This window comes from Kryptolebias marmoratus, linkage group LG5, assembly GCF_001649575.2.
Source record: "Kryptolebias marmoratus isolate JLee-2015 linkage group LG5, ASM164957v2, whole genome shotgun sequence".
NCBI lineage: Eukaryota > Metazoa > Chordata > Actinopteri > Cyprinodontiformes > Rivulidae > Kryptolebias > Kryptolebias marmoratus.
In genome coordinates, this window is record NC_051434.1 from 17,073,580 (window position 1) to 17,085,454 (window position 11,875).

General features: G+C 41.1%; 1 protein-coding gene across 1 annotated transcript; it reads right to left on the reverse strand.

Annotated features, from left to right (window-relative positions):
• Positions 1-1,090: 1,090 nt before the first annotated feature.
• Positions 1,091-6,505, reverse strand: srd5a1 (steroid-5-alpha-reductase, alpha polypeptide 1 (3-oxo-5 alpha-steroid delta 4-dehydrogenase alpha 1)). Its single transcript, XM_017421003.3, has 5 exons — positions 6,165-6,505; positions 5,659-5,825; positions 3,879-3,980; positions 1,887-2,037; positions 1,091-1,809 (listed from the first exon to the last, which is right to left on the reverse strand). Exons 1-5 carry the CDS (start codon positions 6,470-6,472, stop codon positions 1,743-1,745), a joined length of 795 nt encoding a protein of 264 aa, XP_017276492.1. The 5' UTR covers positions 6,473-6,505; the 3' UTR covers positions 1,091-1,742.
• Positions 6,506-11,875: the final 5,370 nt, after the last annotated feature.

Sequence of the window (11,875 nt, forward strand, 5' to 3'; positions counted from 1 at the left end):
CCGAAGGCTCGTCCCATTTAAAAACAAAACAAAAAAACCCAAATGTTTAGTTGTCATTAATTATTCCACGCTTTAAAAGAAAGATCACGTGACACCATGATTGTGCGGCGGGACTTAAAGCCCCACAGCTCAGGTGCACAAACTCTGTGTCCAAAAATACAACATGGCAGCTGCCAGGGGGCGTTGCTAGGCATGAAGCCATACTGGTCACTTCAAAATACACCTCGAGTCCCAGAGGTGCTTTAGACCGGTCCCAATACTTGCACTACACCCTACGCCCCTCAGAAGTGTGTACTCAGTCGAAGTGCACAGAAGGGTTGGTGTGCAGCAGGTTACAAGCATGCAGACGTTGGAGAATCGGGACAGTACAGATTACGTCATCGACTTGCACCTCTGGGGCGTAACTGCGACATCCAACATGGCGGACCGCTCCCTGTTTTGGTATTTTAAGAAGGTGCCAGTACGATTTTAAAAGTACAGTTTAGGTATTTTTGCTTTCCAAAGTCATTGCAGGAGATATTTGGCTGTTCAGATGTGTTTTGTTCTGACTTGTTGAACGCGGAGCAAAGTTTGATCGTATTCACACCTGTACAGCAGAGTGAAACAAGAATTATTTTGTTGTGACAGACGCAGCTTGCTCTGTCACCACTGCCATATTTCCGTCCTTTTAAGTCAAAACGTGACATTCAGCCAATGAATTGTGGGTAAATACTTCACCAAAGTCCGCCTGGATGCAGGCTTAGTCGAAGGGCGGATGTAGTACACAAAGGGGGCGGGGCTAAAGAGCACTCCGGAGAATTGGGACACACTACGCGCTTAAACCCTTCAACGTGAACGCACAGTTGAAGGACACGAGGGTGGAAGTGCGAGTATTGGGACCGGGTCTACTTACCCTGTAGTTAGCCTGTAAACCCCCTTTATGGAGTTTAACTGAGCCGTGTAAACTCTTCACATATATGAACATGTTTTTTTTTTTTGCTCATATATTGCGAAAGATTAATGAACTAAATTTCTCCTAAATCTAAAACAACTGGAAAAACCATTAAAATAAGGCAGAAAACATCAGAACCCCCCCCCCCCCGTCAGATCAATACTGACGTCCGTTAGATTTGTTCTGTTCCGTTTTTTTCCCCAGTTACCACACACACACACACACACACAATCCATTCAGTGTTCGTAGCGATGCAGCTGATGTGTAATCCAAGTTTCTCTGTACCTCTCTTATCTCCTCACTTTCAGGGAGGAGGGAGTTATCGAGAGCCACCGACTATACAACTGTCCCCTTTTAGTGCTGGGGACAGGGACAGGGACAGGGACGGGGACTGCTACGATCAGTGGCATCTCCAAAAAGGTGGCGAGGACAGCAGAAACATCCCTCCAAATGCTGCCGGGAGAACGAGCTGAAAGTCTCTCGTTTCTTTAATCCAACCAGATGCTGCAGAGACGGCAACAGGTGACTCCTGAAGATCAGTCAAAACTGTAAAAAAAAAAAAAAAAAAAAGGCACGCTTTGCATTTCCACGCTTGTCTTCCGTCTGTGAGAGTATGCAGATGAGAGGGGAGCCTGGAGCTTTTCTCATTAGTGGCGCTGTTAGAAATCCAGTGTCGTACTGTTGGTATACTTATGGTTTCCTCTGCAGCGTTGCTTAAAGTTAGTCAGAGGTAGAAAAACTAAAGTGCTGCGAGCCAATATGCATGCTTTTTTTTTTTTTTTTAAAGTTTCCAGCTCCTTTCTGGTGGTTTCTAGAAGACAAAAGGGATCAGTGCCTTCCTGCTTTTAGGATAGTCTTCGAACTTTGTCAGGTACCACCTGCAGGGCGACAAAAGAGGAGGTTTTCTTACATATTTCAAATACAGAGTGTGCGTTTGTTCGTTTGTTCCCCCTACCTGTGGTGGGCCGCGGCCCTGCTGCAGAGGACCACCGCGGTGAAGAGGGCGAACGCCAGGCTGTGGACGGACTGGCCCGCCAGCGCGAAGCCCGCCCACTCCGTTATCTCCCCCAGGAAGTTGGCCCCGGAGACGTATTCAAACATCCCACCTACGACGCAAAAGGACGGGGAGGTCAGGACGAGGTCTGCTTAGCCTTCGGTGGGAAACCGAACGAGTCACTTCGCAACAAACAAACAATCGTTTGTGTGGAAATGACAGATTCTTGGCTGACCCGGAAGCTGTCTCAAAGCAACGGAGCTCAGTTTCAAAGCACTCGCTGAAAAAAAAAAAATCGATTCCAAGTTGTGAATGTTTAAAGACCTTTCCATCCTCCATGAGAAGTCACGAAGTCGGCTGCGAGACGAAAATCGCGTCATTTTGTTCTCGTAGCGGCTTTGTGACACAAAGCCCGGGCTGAACTGTTTCTCACAGGGGGTTTGCTCCAAGTGTTGTGTGATTACTCTGTTAGATATGGCCTAAAAAAAAAAAAAGAAAAAAAAAGAGGTAAGTAGTATAAAAAAGGCACAGAGGAAGGTTCTCCATCCTCTGGGATAAAAGGACCGGAAGCGAGCAGAGTTTCCGGAGTGAAGGAGAACTTACCCTTTAGCCTTTTAAAAGGATGATGCTAGAAAACAACTAGAGTTTAACTATTTATTCTTAATCAGGCAGAAAATTATTACAAGGCCAGCGCTGGGACGATTGGGACGTGTCAGGCAGAGCCAAGGGCCTAATCGTGATATCATTAATCTTACTATGTGGCGCCGACAAACCGCTCGTGATACGGCAGGCCTTGACACAGCCGATAAAGGCGGCTGAGCAACAAGTTTTCCTCTCTGCCTTTATAATGCTTACCTCTTTTATTAGGACATATCTAACAGGTCAGAAGTTGTTTATGCTTAAAAGCCGGTGAGCTTTAATGGAGTCATTTTGCTTCTGCTGAGAAGCAGCTGGAGGCTGTAAGAAAATACAGCCGTCTTTACGACTGTTCCTGCAAAACTTAGAAACCTACGCGATTAAAAAGACTCATTATTGTTCACTTTAATATTTGCAAATGTCAAACGGCGTGTACTGTCTAATTATTAATGTCTGGTCGGTACAAGGACAGGAGAGCTAAGAGGCCGGCGGGAAGAAACCCGTTTTAACGCTGCAGGAGGAGGGAGGAGCTTCCTGGGAGTTCTGATCAGAGTGTCTCGTGGACGCTGAAAGGTGTGTAGGGAAAACGGACGGCTCGCAACCACATGACCGCCAACCGTCGTCTTGCCGGAGCCTTTAAGTTGACTCGATGAGCTCCTTTTGTAAAGATGTTTCCAAAACTAAACCCTTTCTCCAAACGAGATGTTCCGAGAACCATCTGCAGGTGAAATACTGACTGTTCATACACAGAACCCCACTTCGAAACGACCCCAACTACCCTTTTAAAGAGATATCAAATCAGTCTGATCTCACTGCTTTAATAAACGAGTGAACACTAACTGTAACGTATAAAAAAAAAAAGGTGCCAAACAGTTGAAATTGTTTCAAAATTTTTTTTTTTGCAAATACCCTAATTAGGGATGTGAAGATGAACTGATTTGTACCGATTCACCTACACACACACACACACAGAGATGATGTGACTGGATCAGTGGAGCAGCTGTGAATGGGTTCAGTTTGTGATTCAAGTATCTTCTATGTGTGTTTTTGCAAATTTTAACACAATCCTCTTGGTTTTACACTTTACCAGGGTGTGTGCATTTCAGTAAATCATCTAAAGATTGTGTTCATTTAATCTGTTGCTTAAAAAAAAAAACCCAACAACTCAGCTTTGATCCTTCCTTGGCCAGTCTCGTTTACTTTTTGCAAGAATTTCCACGTGCAAAGATTTACTCATCCGCAGTCAGTTCGACTCCCACAACTGCATAAAAATCTGAAATAAACTGAATAGAAATCAATGAATAAAACCCCTCCCACCTCTTGGAATCTTGTACCCGGTCTCGCCAGGCTTCCTCAGGTTCCTCAGGATGTGGTCCGAGTGCAGATTCATCAGCCAGCCGGTCAACCACAGGGCAGAACCTGGACACAGAGCCAGAGCTCCTTTAGCAGATTTCACACAAAAGACTAAACAAAACATCAAGACTACCATTTTTTTTTCTTTTTTTTTGCCTTGCTCTGGTGCTTTCCACCGCTGAACCGTGTCAGAATAAAGTGACAGAAAGTCCTGCCTTTTAAAATCAGAGCCTTCGAGTCATCGGCAAACAAGTCAGCGGGTTGAGAAAACTAATGAGTCTATATTAGACAGCCACACAGAGTTCACACAGGAGGAGAGGGACTCGGCTGGGGGGGTGGGGGGACAGTTCATGTCAGTCCCGCTGCGTTTCAAACCTCTGGTCCTCATCGGACTCAGGCGAGTCAGACACTCCTTAACCTCACACCTGTATTGGACCTGCTAGCCAAGGATACCCCCGAGGGAACACGTCAACAAACCCCGGAAGTTAAAATAGAGACTGTGTGACGTAAAGATTAAACACGATGACAATAAAAGGAACTACAGAGGCTCCAAAATCAGCTATGGTGAACTACACGCTCGTGTTAGCGACTAGACTGCGTCCATCTCTGTGAAGAGGAGAAAAACAAGAAAAAACAAAGTGGGACACGGGGTAAAAGCCACTGTAGACGTGGAAACATTTAGTCTCTACACCACTCCAGATAATTTTGAGGCAGATATTAACTTCCTCCGTTTATCTTTTTGTCTGTTTTCTCGTTCAGACAAAAATGCTGAGACATTCACGCCACACCACGATGAGGACGTCCATATTAATCAGCATACAGAGAAACCACAGCCTTTGATTTACTAAACTTAACTGAATAGAGATCTAGTGCCGCTGGTTTCTGATGCTTCCAGTCATTTTCAACATATTTGTAAAAAAAAAACAAGCATTCAATCAGCAGATGGAACTGACTGAAGCACATTTCAGTAAAGTCCTTTAGCTCTCAGCTGAATTGTCTAGAGTTGAAAGGTAAAATTCTGGATTTACTAGTCCATCTACGTTCCAACCCTCATGAGGTTTGGATCAGGACGAGATCCCGGATACGAGCGGCTGAAATGAGCTGCCTTCGTAGGGCGGCCGGGCTGAGCCTTAGAGAGAAGGTGAGGAGCTCCGTCATCCGGGAGGAGCTCGGAGTAGAGCCACTGCTCCTTCGCATCGAAAGGAGTCCGCTGAGGTGGTTCATCTGATTAGGATGCCTCCTGGACGCCTCCCTTTGGAGGTTTTTCGGACATGTCCCGCTGAGCAGAGACCTCGGTGCAGACCCAGAACTCCCTGGAGGGATTATGTTTCCTCTCTGGTCTGGGAACGCCGTGGGATCCCCCAGGAGGAGCTGGAGAGTGTCGCTGAGGAGAGGGAGGTCTGGGTTTCTCTCCTGGACCTGTTGCCTCTGCGACCCGACCACGGACGGACGGTCTCAGAAAACACCTTTTCCTCTAATAATCATACAAAAGTCAGGAGCTTCAAAAAGACGGGGGGAGTTCCTGGACTGGGAAACTGGGATTTTCTGATAATAAATCCATGCAGCAGGAGCAAAGGAGGCGCTCAAGTGAGAAACCTGAAATCTATTTCTAACAAACAGATTTGTTACCAGAAAAGCTCCACTCACTGCACGTTGGTTTATTTCACAACGCGTGAATTAGGTTTCAAAATGGCGAATGATTTCAGTTTTTCGTAACTCCGTGAAGCCGCTCCCGAACACCCACCAACGACGAAGAGCGGCCGCGTAACCCAGTCGGCGGGGTAGTCGGCGTGGTGGCTCAGATATCGGACCTGCAGGAAGCCATTGTAGACGCAGAAGACAAAAGCCAGGGCAAACGAGGCGAACGGCGTCGCTTTCCCACCTCGGATTAGAAGTGGATAGATGAGGGCTCTGCAAAAGGAACAGACGAGGGGTCGGCGTTAGGCAAATAATCCCAAACATGGATGCCAGCGGTGCTTTAAATAGAACTTTTCACACAAATGTGGGAAAATAAATGAGCGAATGAGCTCCATTTATACCTTAACAAAGGCCATATTACATCTTGTCTGTTTTAAGGACTCGGTGTTCATTAATAACATCTCAACAGAGGAGAAAATGAGATTTAGTACAAAATATCTGCAGATAGATGAGCTGAAGGCACTTCAGACACCAGGAAACACAAAATTATGGATGAAAAACATTTTCAATCAGGCATTTTAAGCAGTTAAACACCTGAATATGTCCACCTACCTCTGGAAATAGTGGCACAGAAACATGGCAACCAGGAGCTGATTGGGCAGGTGAGACATTTTGGAGGAAGATGCCCAGAACACCAGACACAGAGGCACCAGCAACGAGGGCAACTCCTGGACGAACCAGGCCAACCTGACGTCGACTGGAAACCCGTACTTACTTGACGCGTACCTGCCGTAAGGGACGTTTTGGAAGAGCAAACTTAGGAAAGTGCAGGCTGCCATGAAAAGCATGAAGTGAGCCATGAAGTCAAGGAAGTTCCGCTCCTCCTCCTCCGAGGAGAACCAGGAGAACAGCGCGTCCATCGCAGGAGGTTGATGCTCCCACACTAGAACAAGAATCGAAAATAACGTCGTTCGTTTTTTTCGCTAATATTTATTAGCTCAGTTTCGGGTTTCATCTGAAGTACGCTCCACCGCGCATTCTTCTAGTTCTTCTCGTTGAGTTTTAATGGCGGTTGGCAAGAAACTTTAGGTAAGCATTACCGCCACCAACTGGTAAGGAGTGTGGACCACATGACAAAAAACAAAAAAACAAAAAAAAAAACCAACAACTATATCCTATTATACAACTTACACTGCTTTAAAAAATAAAACAAGGCCTCATATCCTCTACTTCCTGAATCTTTTTGTAATAAATCAACAATATCAAATTTCATTTTCATGCTACTAAGGTTTCTAATTAACTTATTTCTTTGCATCAAATAATTCCTACAACTCAAAAAAACATGTTCCACTGTTTCATCTTCCCCGCAGTCACATTTCCCTGTCTGATGTTTCCCTATCAGAAATAATGACCTATTTAGTCCAGTATGTCCGATTCTAAACCGTGAAATAATGATCTCTTCTCTCCTTATTCTTTCTGTTCTTCTCATTTGACCAATATTCTTTTGAATTTTATATAACCACCTTCCTTTCTTTTCTTCTTCCCATAACTTTTGCCACCTCTCTCTTGTTTTTTGTTTAATTATACCCTTTATTTCTGTTATACTAAAACTAACATTAATATCTATCCTCCCCCGATTAGTGCTCTCTTTGGCCATTCTGTCTGCCATTTCATTCCCCTTAATCCCGTGATGTGCTGGAACCCAAACAAAATTTACTGTTAGCCCCATCATATTGATTCTGTAAAGTGTTTGTTGTATTTCAATTAATATATCTGGTCTACTGTCTGATTTATTATTTTGCAAACTGAATAACGAAGAACTAGAATCTGAGCAAATAATTGATTTTACTGGTCTTACCTCTTCCACCCATTGAACTGCTAAAAGCAAAGCAAGCATTTCTCCTGTATACACTGAGACTCCATCACTAATCCTTTTTCCTACTTTAACTTGAAACTGTGGCACAATAAATGCTATCCCTACCTTATTAGCTGCATTTTTTGATGCATCTGTGTAGATTTGTATATAGTTATAATATTCATTTAAGTATTCTTGTATTATATATCTATTCATAATGTAAAATTTATCTTTATTTTTCTTTTCTAAAAAGGAAAAGTCAACCTTAGCATCAGGAAGTATCCAAGGTGGAACTGCAGATAATGGAACTGCCTGACATATATCTAACTGATTTAAACTAATTTCATTAACTTTAGAGTTTATTATCCATCCAAAGCTCTTTAATTGTTTCCTTTCTGTTTCCCAGCCATGTTTAAGCACCTCTAATGTTGGATGATCATTTCTTTGTCCCTGTAAATTTGACCAATAATTTAAGGATAATTGATCCCTTCTAAGTTTAAGAGGCATTTCTCCCATTTCAACCTGTAATGCTGCTGTTGAAGATGTTTTAAAAGCACCAATACATAATCTTAAAGCCTGATGTTGAATAATATTTAACTTATGGAGGTTTGAATCTGCTGCTGAATTATAAACTATACATCCATAATCCAAGACTGACCTAATTAACCCAGTGTAAATTGCTTTTAATGATTTTCTATCAGCTCCCCACTCTGTTCCAACTAAACACCTCATTATATTTAATACTTTCCTACATTTATCAATTATTTTCTTAATATGCACTCCCCATGTCATTCTTTCATCAAACCACATTCCAAGAAATTTAAATTGTTTAACTCTTTCTAAATCTTGTCCATATAATTTTAATTTAGTTTTACCATCAACTCTTTTCCTTGTAAAAAACACTATTTTAGTTTTCTCTACAGAAAGTTTAAAACCCCATTTATACGACCATTTTTCTACAGCTAAAATTGCTCCCTGAAGCTTTTTAACAATAAATTCTAAATTTCTTCCTCTTTTCCACATTGCGCCATCATCAGCAAAAAGTGAAAATCCCATTCCACCCTCTACTTCTTTAAACATATCATTAACAACCACTGAAAACAATAACGGACTTACTATACTACCCTGTGGTGTCCCATTTTCTATATTCATACTCTCAGAATAATCCTTCCCTATCCTTACTTGTATTTGTCTTCCTTCTAGAAAATTTTTGATCCATCTAAACATATGACCACTTATTCCCATTCTTCTAATTTTAATTAATAACCCTTCCCTCCACATCATATCATATGCTCGCTCAATATCAAAAAATATTGCCACAACACTCTCTTTATTCACTTGAGCCTTTCTAATTTCATGCTCTAAACATAAAACTGGATCCATTGTACTTCTCCCTCTCCTGAATCCACTCTGATAAGACGATATAAGTCCCTTCTTTTCTATATAATATATTAGTCTTTCATTTATCATTCTCTCCATTATCTTACATAAGTTGGATGTTAATGCTATCGGCCGATAATTTTCTGGTTTGGATTCATCTTTCCCTGGTTTTCGGATTGGAATAATCACTGCTTCCTTCCAACTTTTTGGTAGGTCCCCATCCTCCCATATCCTGTTATACATTTCTAATAAAATATTTTTAGAAGACTCACTTAAATTACTAACCATAACATAACAAATTTGATCTTTTCCTGGAGCTGATAGCTTAAATTTTTTGAGTGCCCTATTTAGTTCATTTATTGTAAAAGACATATTCAATGGATCATTTGTATCCTCTATTTGTTGCAATAAATTCTTGTTCTCCAATATTGTCTTTTGCCGTCCTTTTTTCCCTTCTTCACTAATATTTTCAGAACTATGTATTTTAACAAAAGTATTTACTAACATTTTTGCCTTTTCTCTATCCGTAACTGCTGTTATTTCTCCATCATTTAGTATTGGATATCCACTTACTCTCTTAATCCCATTCATCCTTTTAATTGTTGCCCAGACCTTAGAAATATCTGTTTCTTTCCCTATTGAATTACAAAAACTCCTCCAATAATGTCTTTTTGCATTTTTAATAACCCTTCTTACATTTGCTTGCAATTTCTTGTATTCATTCAGATTCTGAAAATTATGATTTCTTTTTAATAATTTGAATGCTTTATTTCGTTTCTTTATAACTTTGGTGCATTCTGATGTCCACCAGGGCACCAACCTTCTGTCTCTTCCCCCACCTTCCTTCCTTATAGCCTGATCAGCTGCTTCAAAGATAGCATTACATATAGAAGAATTTAAATCATCATTACTACTGTTCATGTCTACTTTTAACATTTTTATTTCACTACTTTCCCTAAATTTACCCCAGTCTGCAGACCTAAAAGACCACTTCTTTATCCCTTTTATACAATACCTCTCTATATTTAACTTTACTTCAGTCCTAATAGGATAATGATCACTTCCTATAGTTGTTTTATTTAAAACTTGCCACAAACACACACCCGCTAAAGAATTCGAAACTAACATTAAATCAATTGCTGACTCTGTGTTATCTCTAAAATTAATTCTGGTCCCACTTCCATCATTTAAACATACTAAATTTTTAACATCCATTATTTCTTCTATTATATCCCCATTATGATCATTATGATGACTCCACAAAGAGCTATGCCCATTAAAGTCCCCACACCAAATAACTTTACCCTCTAGAAATACTCCAACTTCCTCCATTAAATCTATTGATAGTCTTTTACATGGATTATAAAAGTTAATTATTTTAAATCGTCCATTTACTGTCCAAATTTCAATAACAATATATTCTAACTCTCTTCCTTTAGCTAATAATCTAAATTGAATTCCTTGTTTAATAAATGTTATACACCCTCCTCCAGATCCACCCTCTCTGTCTCTTCTAATGCTTTCATAACCTTTTATAACAAAATCAAGATTTGGTTTAAGCCATGTTTCTTGAATACATATAATATCTAGATCATCTTTACAATCTCTAATAAATCCTTTAAACTCCTGTCCATTTGCAATAAGGCTTCTAGCATTCCATTGTAAGATGATCAGTTTTTATCTTCCTGACCTCCAACCTTTCCTTCTGCCCCTAACCTCGTATTTATATGTTCCCAAGATATGTCCTTAATACCAAAAAACCTCTCTGCCCCTTTCACAATTATTTTGATTTTTTCTGTTTTGTGCTTAACTTGATCTGTACAGTTAATTACATATGCAATGAACAACAGAATCTTTTCAACTGTCAACCCAGTTTCAGTTCCACTCTGTCTCTGTTCTGTTGTTGAATTCGGTTGAACTTTCCTTATAACTTCCTTAGGTTTCACTCTTTTAACAGCTTCAGCATAACTTATATTATTAGTAGCTTTGACTTGTTCGATTTCCATTGCTTTCCTTCTGACTTCACATCCTCCATAAGTCACCCTATGTTGCCCTCCACAATTACAACACTTATCCTTCCCATTTTTACATTCATCATAATTGTGCTCTCCTCCACACTTTGGACATCTTTGTTTTCCCCTACATGCTGCTGCGATGTGTCCATATCTCTGACATTTATAACACCTGAGAGGAGGAGGGATATATGTCCTTACAGGGAAGCACATACACCCGACTCTAACCCTTTCAGGAAGAACTTGTGTTTGAAACTCCAACATTACGGAGAGACTTTCCACTCTTTCACCTTCAACTGTTCTCATCAATCTTTTGATTTTACTTACTTCACCTCCATTAATACTGTGTCTGAGTTTTTCTAGATCTTCCCCCACTGGGATACCTGTGATCACCCCTCTTACCACTTTATCCACTCCCAAAATCTTTACCTCAGTAATCAGTTTTTTACCAATACTGTGAGCGTTCATCACCTTGTTTTTCTGTTCTTCGTTCCTCACTGTGATCAACAGATTCCCATCTCTAAGAGTCTTAGCAAGTGTCAGTTCTCCAAACTTCTTTTTTAATTCTCTTGATAAAGCTAGCGGACTAAGTTGTACTCCTTCATCCTCCTTCCTAAACTTTATGATCAACTTAGTTTCCTGCCCAACAATCCTCTTGCAAACTGCGTTATTTTCATCCGAACTATTTTCTTCTAGACTCCGTTTGCTACTTTGTGTCTCCAACAACCTCTCTTCTTTTCTACTTCGTTCTCTTCCTGATCCTCTACTACCACGTACTGGAGTCCAGTCACCAAAATCCATTTCATCATCTCCCTCATCCTCAACTTGAGTCGCCATAGCAGTCCAGTCACAAACCAGTTTATGCCAACCGCCAAGATCAGCTATCTCTGTGTCCCTCCACCGCGCATGCACGCCCGCGACTAATTTAAACCAATCACCATTAGCGCAATATAACAACGGACCAATCAGAACGCTCCATTCTGGATCAACGTTATTCAATGTCGCGTGATGGGGGCTGTCGCTCATGAATATTCACTCACGATTTGCACACTCTATTTGCTGTAAGCGACGAAAGC

Coding starts and splice junctions, on each gene's coding strand:
- srd5a1 (XM_017421003.3), bottom strand. CDS start 6,472: ATGGACGCGCTGTTCTCCTGGTTCTCCTCGGAGGAGGAGGAGCGGAAC. Junction 2,038..3,878: donor CGGGTACAAGATTCCAAGAG/GTGGGAGGGGTT, acceptor TTTGCGTCGTAG/GTGGGATGTTTGAATACGTC. Junction 1,810..1,886: donor AGGGCCGCGGCCCACCACAG/GTAGGGGGAACA, acceptor GTCGCCCTGCAG/GTGGTACCTGACAAAGTTCG.